At 41.2% G+C, this 18959-nt stretch overlaps 2 protein-coding genes across 13 annotated transcripts in view; both read right to left on the reverse strand.

Moving 5' to 3' along the window:
- The window catches only part of ARFGAP3 (ADP ribosylation factor GTPase activating protein 3), a 36986-nt gene extending 31522 nt beyond the window's left edge, over positions 1–5464 (reverse strand). Inside the window, exon 1 of one of the 3 annotated variants that reach the window (XM_026114087.2) lies at positions 5241–5456. In XM_026114087.2, coding sequence (XP_025969872.2) covers positions 5241–5309 — 69 coding nt within the window. In that variant the 5' untranslated portion in view covers positions 5310–5456. Of the gene's footprint in view, positions 1–5240 lie in introns of all 3 variants that reach the window. The other 2 variants (XM_026114086.2, XM_064516505.1) reach the window with 2 other exon arrangements.
- Positions 5465–15138: 9674 nt separating this feature from the next.
- Positions 15139–18959, reverse strand: part of PACSIN2 (protein kinase C and casein kinase substrate in neurons 2) — a 69060-nt gene continuing 65239 nt past the window's right edge. For all 10 annotated transcript variants that reach the window (XM_064516519.1, XM_064516526.1, XM_064516554.1 and 7 more), the window contains one exon: positions 15139–16931. In XM_064516519.1, coding sequence (XP_064372589.1) covers positions 16819–16931 — 113 coding nt within the window. In that variant the 3' untranslated portion in view covers positions 15139–16818. The remainder of the gene's footprint in view (positions 16932–18959) is intronic.

The raw sequence follows: 18959 nt of genomic DNA on the forward strand, positions 1-18959 counted from the left end.
ATTTTTTAATGCTCTTTCAGTGGGATAAAGAAAGACTGCAAAGTAGTACTTTAACTTCACAGTATAAGCATCCACCTATAGATATACTCAGAGATACGTATTAAGAAACATCTCCACAGACAGACAAGCTTCTACGCTCAAATCAATGGAGTTTCAATCTGCAACCTTATCCTCTAACATCTTACAAATCTAATACATTCTCAGATACCAAGGAAAGTTCTAGCTGTCTCTAGGAAGAAACAAAAAAACATTGGTTCCTCCTGGTGTGGGGACATATGAAATGCCCTACAAGCAGGCCACAATGCCAGCACTTCCTTGTTAGACAGGAAAAAAGAAAGAAGGAAAAAGAAAAAAAGAGTTAAGAACTCTCCTTGCTAGAGGCTCCATTTATACAACCAAGCAGAGATTTTTGTCTACATGCTACCCAAACAAGACCAGAGTTTATCCTCAGCTCAGCTGAGCATCACCCATCCAAATTAATTTCAAGTTCATGCCCAGGAGCAGTCTGAGGCTAAGCTCTTCATTTTAGTGTGTGCCTGTTTAGCTTATACTGTCCGAATTTATTAGGCACAAGCAACTTTTACCAGGAGACCCAACATCAGCTCTTCCTAAACATGAACACTTTAAGTCAGCTTCAGTCAGGCTAGTAATCTGTAACACAAAGAGAGAGCATGGAAGTCACAGACTCTGTGTGCTAAGTCTATTCTTCCTCTTCAATATAGCCTTAAACACAGCACTTTAAGAAGGAAAGGAGAATGAAGAATATTTATGTATCCCACAAGGGTATGTAGGAATGGGAACATTCATTGACATATGAAAGAAGAGAGAAGCAGCAAGAACAACTAACAAAAGGAAAAGTTAGAGGGACTCCCTGAAATAAGCATAGATGGCAGAATGACATATAGAGAGTTTGTCAGGGAAAAAGAAAAAAGAGTAACTCTTCACATATATCGTATTGTAAAAACATTCATAGCCTTGGTAGTCAGAACTCATTCTCTCTTCCTCTAAATACAGTCATCCTCTCCATTATTTGAAATAGTTCCTTAAATAATCACTATAAACATTAGCTTAATCTTTATTTTAAATTGGTTATTTTCAGGGTTTTTCTTGTAAGGCCAAAAGGAGGATAGGGACAGCAAAATAGGAGAAGATTCTGTTTTAGGACAATTGTAATAAAACAGCTCTGGTCTTGTTTCCAGTACAAGAGAGCAAAACAGACTTACAATACTACTCTGAGTAACAGAATTTCCCTCGAGCTCAAATGGGAAAAAAAGAATCTTGAGTAACAGCAGGCATTTAAAAATAAAAAAAAGTTTAAGAAGTTCAATAATAAACATCCCTAAAAATTCTTTTTCTTCCTCATACAATTGTAAGCACCACTTAATTTCATCAGCTTAGAAGTTAATTGCATCACCTGGAAAACTAACTGCCACAAAGCAGTATATAGCTCAGTGTCTCCACTCACATAGAAGTAACTCTGTATAAACTACTTAGCCAGATACCTGGGAAAGTTATTCATATACATAAAAATTTAGCTTTTAAAACTGTGATATAAGACAACGAAGTCTTAATTCTCCTGTGAAAATAATGTAAGAGCTGCCATTTCCATCATGTTATGCAACAGAAACAGAAACAAGTTTCATTAACTTAATACTTGCATTCATTTTGCTTATCCTTCCTTGAGAATTTTTTAAATGCTTTTTATCACACAACTTGTAACAGCAACTGAAACTAGAATTAAATCAGGTTTCAGAGACACCTTATGAAATTGTTTCCATCTTAAAAACAAAGAAAGTGTATTTTCTGTAGTGATTTAGGTAAAATGGAACTTATCAAACTAATTATAGAAATCAATTTGAAAGATAAACAATGGATTGTTTTTAAAATATACTTGTATTATTTTTGTTTATTTTGTGTCAAGTCATTTCAGGAATGCCTGGCTTCAGTAACAGTCACTTTGAAAAAAAGAGCAAAAGGCATAATCAACATGTTTGTACCACAGCAAACAGAAAGACCTGGATATAATCTGCAGCAAGCAGTCATTAAATCAGCAACATCCACCTTATACAAGATACCTATGTTAACAAATAAATAAATACATAATATCTATTGTTGCTAGATATAGAAATGTACTAATACACAGCATAGAGAAATGTTGGTTTTGGCACTTCAGAAGAGGTGAGCAGGATCAGCACATTCACTGAAATGCAAAACTTCTCCTTCAGGTCACGGTTACATAGACACTTTTAACCTGGCACATACAGGGGCTGTTGCCAAAAGGGCATCTCCTCATGCTTGCCATTCCCCACTGCGTGGGACCACTGCAATGCTGTGTGAATACTGAACTAGTCAACACCTAGTAAGCTTCATGACTGGCCAAAGGTGATCTAAACCCGAGCAGCTACTGCCTTAGTTACAAGCCACTGTATCCAGATTCACCTCCCTCCCCCTTTTCTTGCATTGGCATTAATAATCACACTTGTTATCCTACTGGAAACTAGTCCTGCAAAATTGCTTTGAATCAGAGCAAAGGTAGGTCCAACTCACTACCCCGCCACATGATCAGTAATGCCAATATAAGGGAGGGAACAGCAATGTTTACCAGAGGAAGAAGGCTGGACTGTCCATTTTGGAAATGTCGAAGTCTTAAACTGACCTAAGTCAGTCAGTGTATACTATATTCTACACTGGCCAAAACAAAACAAAATAAACTGCAATAAAGCATCACCACAAGACACACAAACAGTTGGGTTGCCACCAGTTCAGATCCTTTATCTGGCTCTCCAACCAGGCACACAACCACTATCACCAACATGAGAAAAGAACTAGAGAGAAAGGAATCAAAAACTATTTCTTTTCAGAGTTACAGATTCATGCTAGATTAAAAGAGACTGTACAGCAACAGCATCAGGATGCAAGTCTCCAAAACAGGTAAGCTTTACAAGCAGTTCAATTAACAATACTGGGTAGCTTGATGTCTATGAACATTTTTTAGAGGTACAAGATGCATCCTATTTAATAATTGCAACATTTTTGTTAAATATTGTCAGTCAACTCTACACTACATAATACACAAAGAACAACAAAAACTCCAAAAGGCTATTTCTTGTGCTAAAAAAAAATAAAGCAAACTAAACCCAAGTTATACATGTTAATCTCAAGACAATCATTCACATAGCAATTTAACACACTATAATCTAAAAATTGCACGTTTATTTAAATCAGATTTTTTCCTAAGCACATTTGTACTAAGAATTACTGCAGAGTACCTAGCACAGTGTAAATATATATGCCTGCTTAGTAGATAAATAGTAAGCCTAGCTGCTGCACTGAAAAGATTCTAGTTCTTCCTAAACTGTATAAATAAACAACACAACACAATTAAAGAATTTAATAAGCCTTTAATAGAGAATCTTTCCAATATTTGCATTTCTTTCCCATGTCAGTAGAAAAGCCCTACAAATAAAGAATGCAAGCAGAATCAGAAGAATACACCAAGAAAGACAACAAAATAAGACATAACCAAACATGAGAAGATAAAATGATGGCTGCAACAATTTTCAGTTAAGAAGATTGTTTGGATACGTGGACACAGGAAATCTGTGGGACATGGGCTGTTGACCTTACTCTCCCTCTTTCCTTCCTGTCTTTAGAGAGCAACAAGATAGGACTTCGTTGCAGAGTTAATGTGAGTTAACTGCATCTGAACTACTTCTTTCAAACTGACCTAACCTGAATAGGAGAAAACTGTGCCAGTATTACTTTGTCAACACTGGTACTAAGAAATACAGTGCTTGTCATGACTGCAAGGTCAGACAGGTATGCCTGAGCAACCACGGGTCAAGTCTAGCATAGTAACAATGAGTTCAGTACAGGAGAACTACTCAACTTGATTGCCAGATTTTCCATCCTCACTAGCAATATCTTTTGATTCTCTCGTGATATTAATTGCAAAAAAGCATCACAATAGTGTTACAATGCTACTCAATCTCTTAGACAAAGTGCCAGTGAATTTCAGGAGCTTGTAGAAGATGTGCTTTCTGACTCTCCTTGATGGACCTCTCACTCTGCTGTGAAGGCAAGCTGTAAGAACGCTTGTGTTAGAAACTGACTGATGAGTTTTCATCTCTGATCTCCACTTCCTGAGAAGACAGATACACGTATACAGCCAGTATATTAAGGATTTGCATTCAAAGTGTAGCAGTGAATTTTGCACCAAAGACCTCCAGAGCTGTATTTCCAGCAAATAAAAAGAAGGTGTTTTTATCAGTATGTTTTATCAGTATGTTCACAGCACATCATAACCAAGGAGCTAGCATTAAAAAGCAGCATAGGAGCACAGAACTGCTGAAGGTAGCTCTGCTCCTCAACAGTTTGTCATGTCACTTTGCAGTCTGAAACACTTATAAGTTCATAATTAGCTACTGAGTACCTTAATAAATAATAAAGAAAGGCTTTATAATGTTGAAAAGTTAAAAACCTTACTAGATGAGTCCAGTGCAATAAGAAAGCATCAAACTTTATTGCCACTGAAAGTGACTGTGCTGTGATTGACCTATTTGATGAAAAAAATACGTTCAGCACTCTACTGCCTCACCACTACTTTAAAAAAAAAAAAAAACCAAGTTCTACTCTAAGTTAGTCCTCTCTCTAGCAATTCCTGGACCCCAGGAACCTGAAAGGAGCTCACTCCCCCAGTTAAAAGCTTAACCCTAAACGAACAGCGCAACACGTCACTCAAGTTTGCAGCGCCAGCAACGCGTTACACCGTCCAGAGGAAAGGAAGAAAGGCGAGAAAGGCTCTCCTCCGTTTCCGGGGCAGCCATACCGGGGTGCCGCCGGCTGAGGGAGGCGAGCAGAGCCCCGGGGCCAGACGGCGGCATCACGGGGGCGCTTTCAAAATGACACCCTCCCCCCGGGGCTCTCCTTCCCCCCGCAGGGACATGGGGCGTCGCAGGCCACGGCGACGCCTCACGGCGGGGAGCTCCGCAGCAGCCGCCGCTGGCTAGGCGGCCGGTCCCGACCGCCCCCGCCGCCGGCGGAGCAGGGAGGAGAGCCCGGGGGGGCGCGAGGGGCCCCCGGGGAGGGGCTGCGGGAGGCGGGCGCCGCCGCGCTGGGGTGGGGCGGGGCCGCCCCGCCCCGCGGGCAGTGCGACGTGTCACAACGGCGAAGTCCGGCCGTTGCCTCCCCCCCACCCCCACCGGCCCCGGCCGAACAACGCCCTGTCCCGGCGCCGTTACCTTGTTGGTGGGGACGGAGCGGAGCCGCTTGAAGATGGCGGCGATGTCCTGCTTGCTGGGCTCGCACATCGCGCCGGAGGAGCAGGTGCGGGGGAGGCTGGAAAGCAGAGCCAGCCGGCCGCTCGCCTCGCGCCGCGCCGCCCGCCAGCCGGCCACGCAGCGCGCGCGCGCGCACGGCACTGCACGCGGCGCGCGGGAGGGGGGGGAGCTGCGCGCGCCCTCACCGCGGGGGGCGGGGCCTGCGGCGGCCACAGCGGGAAGCGACGGCGCGGCGCGGCGCGGGGGGTCGCCCCCTCCCGCCTCCTCCTCGCGTTGCCCTGGAGACGCGCAGCTCTGCTGCGTCAGCACCTTCCGTTAGGACCCAAACCGTCACGGAGTGGGGGAAAAGGGGGTGAGGCGGCGCCTCAGGGGGCCCTCGGGCTACCTCGGGGCAGGTTTGTGCCCCACCGAGCCTTGTTATGGGGGAAATAACCGTCGGCGGCAGGGTCCACGGGGGCGATCGGCGCAAGGCGCGTGGGGCGGGGCGGGCAGGTCTGTCACAGCCGTGGCTGTAAAGCACCGCGAAGAAACAACACAGGCGCCTTCCCCTGGTTTTGAGAACAGGTGAAAACGTACACTGTTAGCGCTGTGCCTACGCTTTTTCTGCTCTTAGAGTCCACAAACAGGTTTCAAGCACTCTAAAAATGTCAGTAAAACTATTGTTTTCTCTTTTCACCAGCATTAAAGTCCAGAACTGGAGACAGAGAGGTCAGTACAAAAAACAAATAAAAAGTTTGCAGATTTTAATTGCTGCTTTCAAAAGCAAAAAACTCAAAACAGGAAACAATAATAGAAATATGTCAAGAACTTTGTTATGTATTGGTATCCCTACTTCAAAACCTTCTGGGTGCCTTGAGCCACTTGTACAGGAGTGAATTAGGTTGCATAGAGAGAGCGTGCATCAGAGTTGTCTCCCTAGCACTCCACTTTGGGGGAGGATTATTATATGGGGCACGTTGCTTTGCCATTTTGCTGGAATATTGGCTGGTATGCTGCCCAGGCCCTGCAGGGGCCAGTCAGGGTCCGCTGTGGCCAGCAATGAACTCAAGGCCGTATATGCTTAAGAGTGGACCGCGCAGAGCAATGCAAAGACAACTTTGTGTCTACAGAGCTCAGCTCAGTTGCATGTTGTGGTAAGATGATCTGTGGCAGGATCTTCAGAGTCCGACATCTTGGCATTCTTCTTTGTCTGAGACCATGAAGGCTGTATCCTTTACTCTTATGACATATATGAGCTGGGTCCAGTCCAACCCATTTCCCTGTCATCACCTGGTAAGACTACATCATTTTGCATATCTGGAACAACCAGAGTAAGCCACTATTTCTACAGGAAAATCACAGAATTATAGAAAAGTCTAGGCTGGAAGGGGCTTCTGGAGGGGCCTCATCTGCTCCAGCCTTCTCTTGAAAGCAGGGCCTTTAGAATAGTCATGTTCAAGGCTTGGCATAAGAATCTAGCTCCAGCTCCTCCTCCTCAAAACTACATCAGCCTCAATGCCCCAAGAACAAGAGGTTCACCATTTCCCAATAGAACCTATCAGCCCCCAGTTCTCACCAGTTGGCCAGGTACTAATTCAGGTTGCTCAGATCCACTATCGTCTTGGTTCTGCCCATGGTGCACATTGCTGGCTCAGTCAATGTCTTCAGTCAAGCGCGAGTTGAGGGTGTATAGCTGGGACACATGCTGCGTGCTGTTCTTCTGTACTGGGCCTTTAGCTCTGCAAATCAGAGAAGCACACCCTGAGCCTCTAGGGCCTTGCTAGGAGTCACTCATGGATCACAGCTACACCAACTCAATACATGAGCATTTCACTCTTACTTTCAGCATATGGATACCTGCTGCTGGCAGCAGGACAGCAATCTCTTTACCCCGGATCAACTTTGTTCTGTCTGGCTCTATCACAGGGAATGGGCCTGACCTCAGTATAGAATAGTAGTCCAAGAAGCCATCTGTATGCATATAGCCAAATGCCATTAGCACTAGAATTAAAATATCTGAGCCTGCGGAGGCATGAAGGTGTTGGCTATTCCATAGCAACAAATATAATCACCCCCACACACACACCTGTCTGTAGCACCTGTAGCCTCAAGACAGCAAGTACAATCACTTGGAGTCAGGAGTGCTTAACCAAAACTCTGCAAGTGAGGTTTCCATTTCAGGAAGACATTGCCTGTGTAGTGACAGGTGCTCCTTACAACATACTCCCCTCCAGAGATGCTTGCCAGATCCCATGTGACTGCAGGAGGATTACCATCGTAGCCTAGAGCCGCTGGCCTCATGGGGAGTAAAAGCTGCCAAGATATTTCCTTAAAGGAAAACAGGGAGCTTTACTTCCGCTTTGTAAATACTATTTTTCTAACAAAGAAGCAGGAGAGGTACAATCGTGGCAATTAATTGGACCACCACCACCAACAAAACAGGGCATGATCTTAGAAAAAAAGATGACCTTATCTATTGCCCCATATCCTCCTTCCCTTGGTACATGCTCATACTCCCCCCAGCCACACCATTGGCTCCCCAAGCAACAGCACACAAGGGCAGCTAGCTCCTGCCCAATTTCAATTAGGGGACTGCTACTGCAGCAAACCCAGGGATCTGAGGTGCACTTCTTTTGCTGGCCTCCAATTCCAGGAAATCCCCCTGAGTCAGGATGTCAAAAGCTGCTAGTTGTTCATAGCCACTTCAGACACAGAACTCACAAGTCTCCATCCAGGAAAACAGGAAACATGTCAGTCCTTGATAGTGTTCAGAAATGTACATTATATTGTTCCTACTCTGTCTCACACAGCAACTCTATCCCAAGGCCATACTTTGGGATTTAACTATGTGAATACACAGGTTAGACAGATTCTTTTTGTGGACTGCAAGCTCAGCTGATTGCTAGCTGAGTTCTAGACAAGATGGAAGAAAAACATTTAGCACATGCTAATGAACCCAAGAGAGAGAAGAGGGTCCTGGAGGCAAATCTTAGAGCAGCCTCTAGATTGTGGAAGAAAGGTGATATAGCAAATGCAAGTAACAGTAAAAGGAAGGAGAGAGCTAGTCCATCTCTGCTACTGAAAACGCAGTGTGCATAACTCACCTGTTGCTCTGCATGTTGAGTAGATAAAACAAACAAATATTGTAGCTTTCAAGGTTAGTTGCAGAATAGTTTGGACACTGGGGTGCCCTCTATTTTACTGCGCAGCTGTTACATGCAGTGCAAGTCCTTACTCAGTAGCAGACCAGCACTGTGAGCAAGACTGACTCCCCTGGTCTGATGCTGCCAGTATGCTCAATCCCTAGCAGATTTTCATCTTGGCAAGCAGTCTTTAAGGCTTTAAGGCCTTAAGTCTAAAAGCACATGTTCTTTCTCTGCCCCCATCATCCAGAACATATTGTGGAGCCATTTTCTTTGTCCATGAAGAAGGCATCTGATTTGTTCAAAATACTTTGGAAACATCCTCCACATCCTACTCTCCCCTAACAGTGACCTTGCCCTCCCCAGGGCAGAACCAAATTAGAGTCTAAATAAGGAAAACCATCAGTCCAGAGAGGTGGTGAGTGTTTGAGTGTTTCCTGGGGACAGGTGAGGCTCTTGTACTTCAGCAAGTTTGTGGCTTAAGTAGGTTGCAGGAAGAAGGCAGGCACAGAGAGCGAGTGAGAGAGAGCGAGCGAGAGAATGGCAGCAGTAGAGGGAAGGGGCCACAACTGCTGCTTTGTCAGTTATGCCTTAGCATAAGAATGTCAAGTCTTGCCAATGACTTCCAGTAATGCCCAAAACACAGGTATTTGTATTCCTAGTGCACACAGAACAATTTAAAAATTGCTTTCATGCCAGCTAGTCTAACAAAGATACATATGGAGAAAGGCTACTCTAACGGTATCCTCAAAACCAAATGCCTAGCAAGTACAGCATTCCCTAGGAGGACTGTGTGCATTATGCACCCTCTAATCAGGTGCAAATGCAGTGCAATTTTTTGACTGTCATCACACCAGAATGGGACACTGCTATTTTACATATCAGAAAACAAGGGCTCTTATTCTTGCTAATGACCCAGAAAACAGTTCCACAACTTGACATACAGGGGGGAAAAAAACCCCACCACAATGAGACTCAAACATTGAATCAGATCGCCTGTGGAATCTCTGTCCCTGGAGATTTTTAAGACCGAACAGGACAAAGCCCTGAGCAACCTGGTCCTAGTTCAGTGTTGACTCAGCTCTGAGCAGGAGGCTGGACTAGAGACATCCCAAAGCCCCCTCCTCTCTGTGCTAGTACCCCCATCCATATACCCAGGGAATGGATGGGTTCTCCCTATTAAGTTCTGTTGATACCAAATCTTTGGTTGCCAGAGCCACTCTGTGAGCTAACTGATGTTGCATAGGAAACGCCTTTATGCTTTTTCCTTCTCCCACCTACACAGATACTGCAGCGAGAGTTTTGGGCTCCTGGACCTTGCTAGACAGTTCCCCTAGGACTTGTTAAGACAAAGGAAGGAAGGATAACCTTTCAGGATAATCTCCCCAAGAACTGCCTCTTCTCTGGCTCTTTGGCTGGCTTGATGTCCAAGCATAGGCAGTAGCATCCATCCTGCATCCAGCTGTGACTGCATAGAGTTGTCTCTATCTCATCTCTAGAAAAGAACGAGAAAGATCAAGCATCCAAATGGCTACTCCCACAATATGGAAATGAAATTTAATAATGTTGAACTAGATTAAAAACTGGTTCAACGAGTTCAATACATCAATAATATACTTTTATTTAGTGCTAACACATTGTTTGTACTGATAACATCAAGAAGCATCACCACTTCACGGAGGTGAGGTTTATTTGGAGCTTTCCATTCTCGAAAATAATCTCTATTTCAACAGCATGGCATTTTAACTCAGGACAAAGCCAAAAAGTTGCAATATTGGTACTTACAAACAACCCCTCCACAAACACTCTTCTTAGCTGTACTTCGGTAAAGCCCTTTGTATTAGCAATGCAAGGGACTCACAAAGCTATGGCTAGAAATATCCCATTGCAAAACCTACCTACGTTTGTCACGGGATGCAATTTCATCTATGCCAGGGCAATCAGAATATATTTGAGTGTTTCCTGCTTGGAGGTTCTAGAAGTCTCTCTCATCATAATACATAGGTACTTCACAATTAATATAACTGTCTACCTCGGGGAGCTGCAGATTGGGCAGGCTGAAAGTTGTTGAGTTGAAGTAACTGATGACTTGGATTTTCACAGAGTTCTTGTTAATGCCCCACATAAAAGCCTAACTAAACTGCCCTGAAAATAAGGGGGAATGATCATTAATTACTGACTACAAGAAAAAAAGAGTTGGATGTTACCGGGGAGCCTCCCAAAGGAATTCATGCTCAGACTTGCAGTGTTTGATACTTAGCTGCAAAAAGGGTGAACAGAAAGGTTGCAGTTTATTGATAAACTATTTAGGATAATATAAGTGAAAATGCGCTCTGAAGAGCTGCAAAAGGGTCTCGTACAGTACGGAGTGACTACATAGAGCAGCAAGTGAATTTCAGAGTCAAATGCAAAATAACAAAAATTAGAACCTGAACTACACTAACGGGGTCAGAACTAGCAGTTATTAGAAAGAGCATTACTAGTTCTCTTTCTGGAACTAATTCCAGGATCTCTTTTCTGAGCTGCTTCATTTAGATCTGTATGAACAACACCTTGGTGTGCAGTTGTTGCCAAAGCAGTGAACTGAAAGTTCAAAATCATGAGGACAGAGTTAAGTTTCTCTTATTGCATAGGACCCAAGATGCAAATCATGGAAAGCTGAAAATACTGTGACTAAAATACCCACTATATGTTGTCCTGTTCCTATGCTCTTCCCAAAGCATCCACTACATCACTGGCACAGACCTCATCTGATCTAGTACAACCAGTCTAAGAGATGAGGTTACACCTTTTGAAATGTGAACAGGTGCTCAGTAAAATTTTCACATGTATGTAGGTACTTTTGCCTGAACAGAAGCTTGAAGAAGCATTTAGAGTTTAAAATTTTGCACTAAGTCATTAATACAGTATCACACAGGAATCTGAACTTCTAACGCAAGGAAGATAAGTAATAGCAGGCTGAAAGTGATGCACACTGAGCATTATCAGGTAAACTACCACGTCAAACACATTGACACATATTGTTTACTGCAGTTAACTACTACACCACTTTTCTTAGGTTCTGAAGTTGCAGTTTATATTTTAGTTCAAGCAAAATGAGAAAGTAAGAGTATACCAGTATATCTAGGATATCTCGTATTCTCTCATTTCAGGGTCAGAATCTGCAACTCTCTCCAAATCGACCACGAGGTATACTTTTAGCCATGATTAGCAAGCTCCCTGATGTTTTGAGGTGAATAAACATCTTTCTGCCAAACCGGAAAGGCTGGCAAAAGAAAATGATTGCGTAACCTAATAATGTTCATCTTCTTGAGTTGCATTTGTTTTTGAAAAACAGGAGGTATTGCCATCAGACATCCAGCCTTCAGTGTACCACTCTTTCTCTCCCTTGTCTTCTTTTAAAGTATTATAAAATTATAAAATATGCACAGAGGTATTTAAAAAAAAACCCACTGAAATTTATACCAGATTCATAAAAAACAATCTAATTTGTCTACAGCGATTTCCTCTTTAGGAGACTTAGTATTTCTATTTATCTCCAATTGTGAAACCTGCTTTAGCTTTTGCTTTGCAAGTGCTATGAATAAAAACTTGATCAGAAGAAAAAAAGATATTAGAACAATGTAGTGATCAGTCACAGCAAAAGCAGTTTTAATACATCAGACCAACTTCACAAACATTTCAGCAACAGATAATAGCAACAGAAGTGTGTTATACTGCCGAAGTAAAGCGGATAACATTTGCACTGAGCGTATAGCTTTGCTTTTAGAATCTTATGTATACAGCAAGTTTGTATCTTATACAGATTTTCACATTGTAGGCTACAAGTAAATTAAGGGGCAGTTTGGGGGAAAAAAAGGTGTCAAGCTCTCACAGCCTCAGAAGCAGAAAGTTAAGAGAAATTTTATATTACTGTGGACTGTGCGTCAGGAGCTGCTTACTTCAGCACCTTTTCTGAAAAACTAGTTTATAATTTTTCTGAAAAGGCTCTTGCTACCTTGTCTTAACTAGACAAATCCATCAATGCATCAGTGACCAGAAATAAACACTGATACTAGAATAAAAAAAAGACAAAAGCACCTGATTTGTCATGTAATCACTGCAAATATACAGATTAAAAAAACCAACTATTCTCCTACAATAAACTCCGTATTTTGAAAGCATTCAAGGAATGCTATGCTAAAGGCAAGTATTTTCACACTATAAGGTTGAAACATGTTTAAGGTTACAGCAACTTTCAGGTAACTCAAACAGTACAAGCAAAAATACACTAGAAAGCCATGAGACATGCCCACCCCATTCAGAATTTAAAGGAAAGAGAGGAGGGGATAAGAAGAAATGACATCCCAGTCTTCATATGCTCTGTTTATACCTTGTAAATTTAACCCTCTGAAAGTAAACTATAGCTGCTTAAACCCAGGGTGAACTTATAATAATTCTCTACTGTTGCTCAATAGGCTTCAGTACTTACTGACCTGAAACTGTAGTCAGGCTTTTGACAGTCTCCCATAACATCCTTATAGCCAAATTCATGAGATGTGGATTGAATAAATGGACTAGATGTATAGAGAATTAGCTTAACTGATGGGCTCAAAGGGTTGTAATTGGGCATACAAAGTGCAACTGAAATCACTTAGGGGTAAGCTCTAAGGACAATAGCACTTAGTATCTTTATAAAAACTTGAATGATGGAGCAGAGCACACTCTCAGCAAGTCTGCAGATGATATACCAACTTGGGGGGAGCAGGACTGGCTGGAGGGACCTCAACTGGCTGGAGAATTAGACTGACAGGAACCTCTTGAACATCAAAGACAAATGCAGCATCTTGCACCTGCATGGAGTTACTCCATCCTGACAGGAGAGGCTGGGTACTGACAGGATAAAAAGCAGCTTTGCAGAAAAGGACTTGGGGCTCCCAGTGAACAACATGAGCCAGCAGGGCATCCCTGCAGGAAAAAAGGCCAATCACATAGCAGGCTGTATTACCAGGAGTGTAGTCAGCATGCCAAGGGAAGTGATTCTTCCTCTTTATTCAGCACTTGTGTGACAGCACCTGGAGTACTGTGCCCATTCCCATCCCCTCACTCCAGTATAAGACAGACATCAACATACTGGAGCAAAATCCAGCAGAGGATCACCAAGATGATGTTAGGGAGCTGGAACACATGAGATGTGAGGAGAGGATGAGATAACTGGGTTTGCTCAGCCTCGAGAAGAGAAGGTTCAGGGGAGACCTTATTGCTGTTTACAGCTACCTGATGGAAAAGTGCAGAGAAGATAGAGCCACGCTCCTCTTAAAGGTGCGCAATGGAAGGACAAGAGGCAACATCAGGAACTTTTGATTACACATAAATAAGAACTTCCTCACTATGAAGGCAAGAAACTACTAGAACACAATGCCCAGAGAGGCCACAGCCTCTCCCATCCTTAGAGATGTTCACGACCCAGCTGCACAAGCCCTGAGCAACCTGCTCTAATTGGACCTGCATTGAGCAAGGGTTGGCCGGCTGGCCAGAGGTCCCTTCTAATCTAAATTCTTCTACGAAGTAGCTGTTTAAACTCTATAAATTCCATTCTGTGCCCCTAGAGCAAAAAGCTCAAAACTGAGTTGGCCTGTGTAAGGTAAAGGGGTGTCTACTCAAGATGAGGATGAAATTACTCATTTCCACTTGACTTAACCCATCTCTGTTTCCTGAATTTCTCATTAAAGTGGACAAAGCATAGTAAGAGCTTCAGGCGCTTAGAATGGCCTATTCATTACACTTGTTAGACAAATAACTTCTTAAAATACTTAATTAATTTAAAAATGTTTGATAAACATGAAGTTTGCCTTTATCTTCTGCCACTTGGTATTCTGGAACACCACGTCCAGTTTTGGACACCCTCTACTCCCACCCCCCCAGTACCAGATGGCTTCTGGGGGCCTAATAGCAGCATCCCAGTACCTACAAGGAGGTTACCAAGAAGATAGTCAGGCTCCAGCCAAGTACAGCAGGAGAATGAGACAATGGTCATAGACTGAAATAGGGCAGGTTCTAACTGGGTATAAGGGGGGGGGGGGGGGAAATCATTATAAAGATAATTAAGCCTTAGAAGGGGTTGCATAGAGAAGTTATGAAATCCCTCTTTGGAAGTTTTCCAGACTAGACCAAAGCCCTGAATGCAGCTGACCATGCATTAAAAAGAAACTTGGACCACAGGCCTCCTGCACTCTGAAGGATTCTGTGGTTCTTTCACTAAATCAGCCAACCATCATAGCAAATTAATACTTTATTCGGATTAAAAGATAATCTGCTGATGTGGGAGACAAATTCAAGCTTTCGGCTACTCAAACTACTACATTAATCACTATCAGTGAACAAGAAAACCTTTTCCTCACCAGGTACACAAAATTCAGACATTATATTTAAACACAAAAACATCTTTGCTCACCCAAGCTGCATTAGACTTGACTACACCATAGAAAGCAGCATCACAGATTTCACATACCCCACAGAAGACAACATGGAAGTTTCCCCTTCTTCCACAAACATTTTCCTGAAATGTCTTGCCAAGAGCCCCAGTGCACTGTACCTTCCCTCTCACTAACAGCACAATGCTACTGTGGCATGCTCTCCTTTATAGTTCTTCTAGACAATGCAGATTTGGTCACCTTGAGTTGCGAAGAAATACACAGATTATTTGCTTCATAAAAATATTTTCATACAAATTGAATTAGTAAGAGGTACATTCTGGGTACTTAAGAGATTAACAGATTTTATTGTTTTCTAAAATATTTTACAATACAGAGACCCAAACCAGTAATTCCTGACAATTTTAGTAACCATTTTGTGGATGAACAATTATGCTGGTAAGTTTTCCTTGACAGACACATACATACATCCACTTTCTAAGCTTGCACATTTTGAATCATTGAAAACGATGACTAAATATATCCTTAACTTCAAAAAGCAAAGAAGTCCAAGACTATCAACAGTGTTTGTTATCTCAAAATAGATTTAACTTCATTACAGTGTAGCTTCCTAAAGTAGCGCATCTACTCACCTGATGCTTAATTTTTTTTAAAGACAAATCTGCTGTAATTTACAGCCCAGTTTTATGTCACAAATGCATACTATTTGACACTATTACATATGACCGACTTGCAGTTGCAAACAAATGTAGTTTTTACAGTGTTCTGCTACAATAATCCATGTAAGGACTAATGCTAGTTTAGATTTTGACCCACAAATTTATTCACAAATACAGATTTGAGTGTATTAGTGTATTTACTGTATTTCTGAAAAGCTAATCACAGAATACTTGGTCTATGGTACAGTAACGAATATGATACGAAAGCAGATTTAAATATACCTATAATTTAAACTCTTAAACAGTCTAAATCTAATCCACATCAAAAGGCTTGATAACTAATAGCCATGCTCCTTATATTTTGGAATATCAAATTATATGTACATATACACAGCATAGAGAGCCTCTTCATAAAAAGCAATTTAGTCTATTTTACAGTCCTCTGTTTGAAAAAAATTAGTCTTCATACATTTAACATTTCAAATCACCAGAAATCATCTAAAGGAGAAAACTTTTTTTCCCCGCAAAAGTGAAGTAACTAGTATTCTGGGGCTTATATATGATTTATCTTTTTGCTTTTAGAGTGCTATTTAAGATCTAGCTGGAAAACTCACTGAAGTGTCAAAACGCATAAACAGCATTCACAATAGAATCCCAGCCTATGACACCTGCAGATCTCTGCTACAAATAGTCTTCTGTAACAGATATTTATTAAATACAATATTTGTTTTACAACTTCAAGCCATGCTGACAACAGATTATAACAACATGGAAAGAGTTTTCATTCAGTCAACTGCTGACTAAATCTATATCATAATTTAAGTATTAATTGATAAATCTGAGCATACAAAAAGGTGCTTAACTACATAGCATTTAAATAAAAAAATACTGCATCTTTCAGACATTGCTAAGAACAAATAGAAAATTAACTGTAATAATCTTAAAAATTCAAGTTGCAAGTTACTGAAGGTCACTTAAAATAACTGATTAAACAAAAGTGAGCATAAGCCACATACCCAGGGTAGGCTGAGGCACAAGCATAGAAAACGCAATGTTCAAGAGCCACAATAACAGAACATGTGGTAAGAGAAAGCTTAAAAAGTATTTTCCTTATCATACTATTTTTTCAGCCTAACCCCTTTCTTTTGCATTGTGTAGAAGTTGTGAAAACAACGTCAAATTCTTAGTTCTATCTTTTGTCCTTAAATCACCATGATTTCAATATCAAGTTCTTTTTGTTAAAATATATACACTCTATACATCATTCAGTTTCCCCTCACTGTAGATATATACTGTACAGGCCTATAGCGCTTTTGTAGCACTTCTGTATTAACTTTCTCCTTTGTCACTGGATTGGTTCTACATAGTTTGCTGGGTATAAACCAACTTGTCCATTGTCCAGACGTCCTTTGCACCAACCCTGTTCATCTTCATTCTCCATTTTAGTTAACTCGTCCCCTGAAAAATAAGTTATATTTAATAAAAGCTGTAGTCTTTTAGTGACAATGGGAAGGTAACAGCATCAGTTATCTATTTGTTCACCTTTCTTCTCTGCCTACCCCAAGCCCCAGTAGAGAGTTTCCCTTTCTAGTCTTCACGCTTTTGATACAAAGAATGCCACTTATAGATTTATGTATGGGATGAAAGGCTCCCAATAGGCATTAAGATAGCAGGAAGAAAGAAGCTACTTTGAAACTAAAACATTACATTGATGGCATTTCAAAAAGGCAATAGCAGCATTTGTCTTTTATCACAATGAAAGATGCAAACTTTTAAAGTTAGTATGATTTAATTTCACTAGAAGATCAAAGACTCCCTTATATCTAGAGCGTGAACAGTAAAAGATAGTATAACTACCACTAAACAAACAGAATTATCTTAGATTTATGGCCTTCAACACAGTCAATGCAAGTGAAATAAATGTTTTGTTAGGCTTATCGTCAATATACGTTCAAGAATTCCTGGGACAGAAGGAGGAAAATACTACACAGTTAAAACATGGCAATGAAATCCTTTTGAATTATCGTTGCATTTTTTTCATACGTTACTGCTAGGCTGTGATACAGAAAGATTAAAAGAATCTTGTACCTTACACTGTCATCTCTCTCCTTTCCTCATCTTTTTAGATAGGGATTACAATTTAACTTTCCCTTTTATTGTTCCACCTTTATATTGCTACAAAGATGATGATCAGCTGTAGCTCCGAAGTTTGGAAGCTCAGAGTTTGCTTCCTAACTTACACAGCAGAAGTTTACACTGATTACCAGAGATAGCTTGCTTTTTTTTTTAAACCAGAACTAATATATCCCTTTAATCCCTCAGACATTTATAAACTACAATATGACCTCTTTTTGACTACCCTGTGCATATGATCATCTACATCCTCAGGAAATATTTTGGCTTTAGAAAGTCTGCAGGCTCCAAGATGCTATACATAAACAAACAAATGACCACCACAAACAGGCAAAAACAGCCACCTCAAGTAAGGATTATATCCCCACGTACAACTTATTTGTGTTTGATCTTAATTAGCAATGGGAAATAAATGCTGATGATACTAACCACTTAATACAGTCCTTCTGAACAGCTGTAAATCTACAAAGTATTGTAGAAGTCCTGCTGTAATTTAGAAGAACAAGAGCTAGCTTAGCAACTATGTATGGTTGGTAGAAATGGACAACCTTCATAATAAATCTTCTCAGATTTGTATCTTCAGCAGTAACTCTTATCTAAAAAAGGTTAAAGTTTCATCTCCTCTAGTTTATGAGTTTACCAGATAACTAATAAAGGAGCATAACAAACAAGGGACATTGTGGATGGACTTTGCTTATGGATACTTCTTGCAGAACTTCCCACCATTGCTAGCCCTGTAGCTTGGGCAAGTGCACAACTCCAAGTTACCTTGCTATTTCTGTGAAGAGTGTTTTAATAAAGAGTCAATAATGACTATCAAAGCCACAATGCTTCAACAATAAATACCAATGCAACTGCACTTGTGTTAACAGCTGGGACTTGGAAGGTCTATGAAAATATTACTTGAGTGTCATCTGCACAATAGAAGTTACAACAAAACCCACTGTCTTTTACAACTGTGATAAAGATAGCATATACAATAACAAGTTTTGTCCAACATCACATGGTCTATATTTACTAAAGCTACCTATTCTCAACCATGGCATTAGGGTGAGCTAGACATATGGTACATGGTTGTGCCTCATGCAGCTACACAAACATAAAACCTATAAAAATATAGATGAACAGAGTTATTCTTCATCTCTGGAAACTTACAATACTTGTCTCCCGGGGGAAAATATGTGCAGTTACATAAAGGAGAGAATTTCACCTGACAAAGTACATTTGATGGACATTAGACAGAACATGTCATATGCTATACCATGGGCCTCGCAATGATCACAAGAGCTTTATAAGCAAATACTTTGAATACCCAAGGAAATCCAGTCTGAGACTATCCATATACATTTATTT

This window comes from Dromaius novaehollandiae, chromosome 1 (genome assembly GCF_036370855.1).
Source record: "Dromaius novaehollandiae isolate bDroNov1 chromosome 1, bDroNov1.hap1, whole genome shotgun sequence".
Lineage (NCBI taxonomy): Eukaryota > Metazoa > Chordata > Aves > Casuariiformes > Dromaiidae > Dromaius > Dromaius novaehollandiae.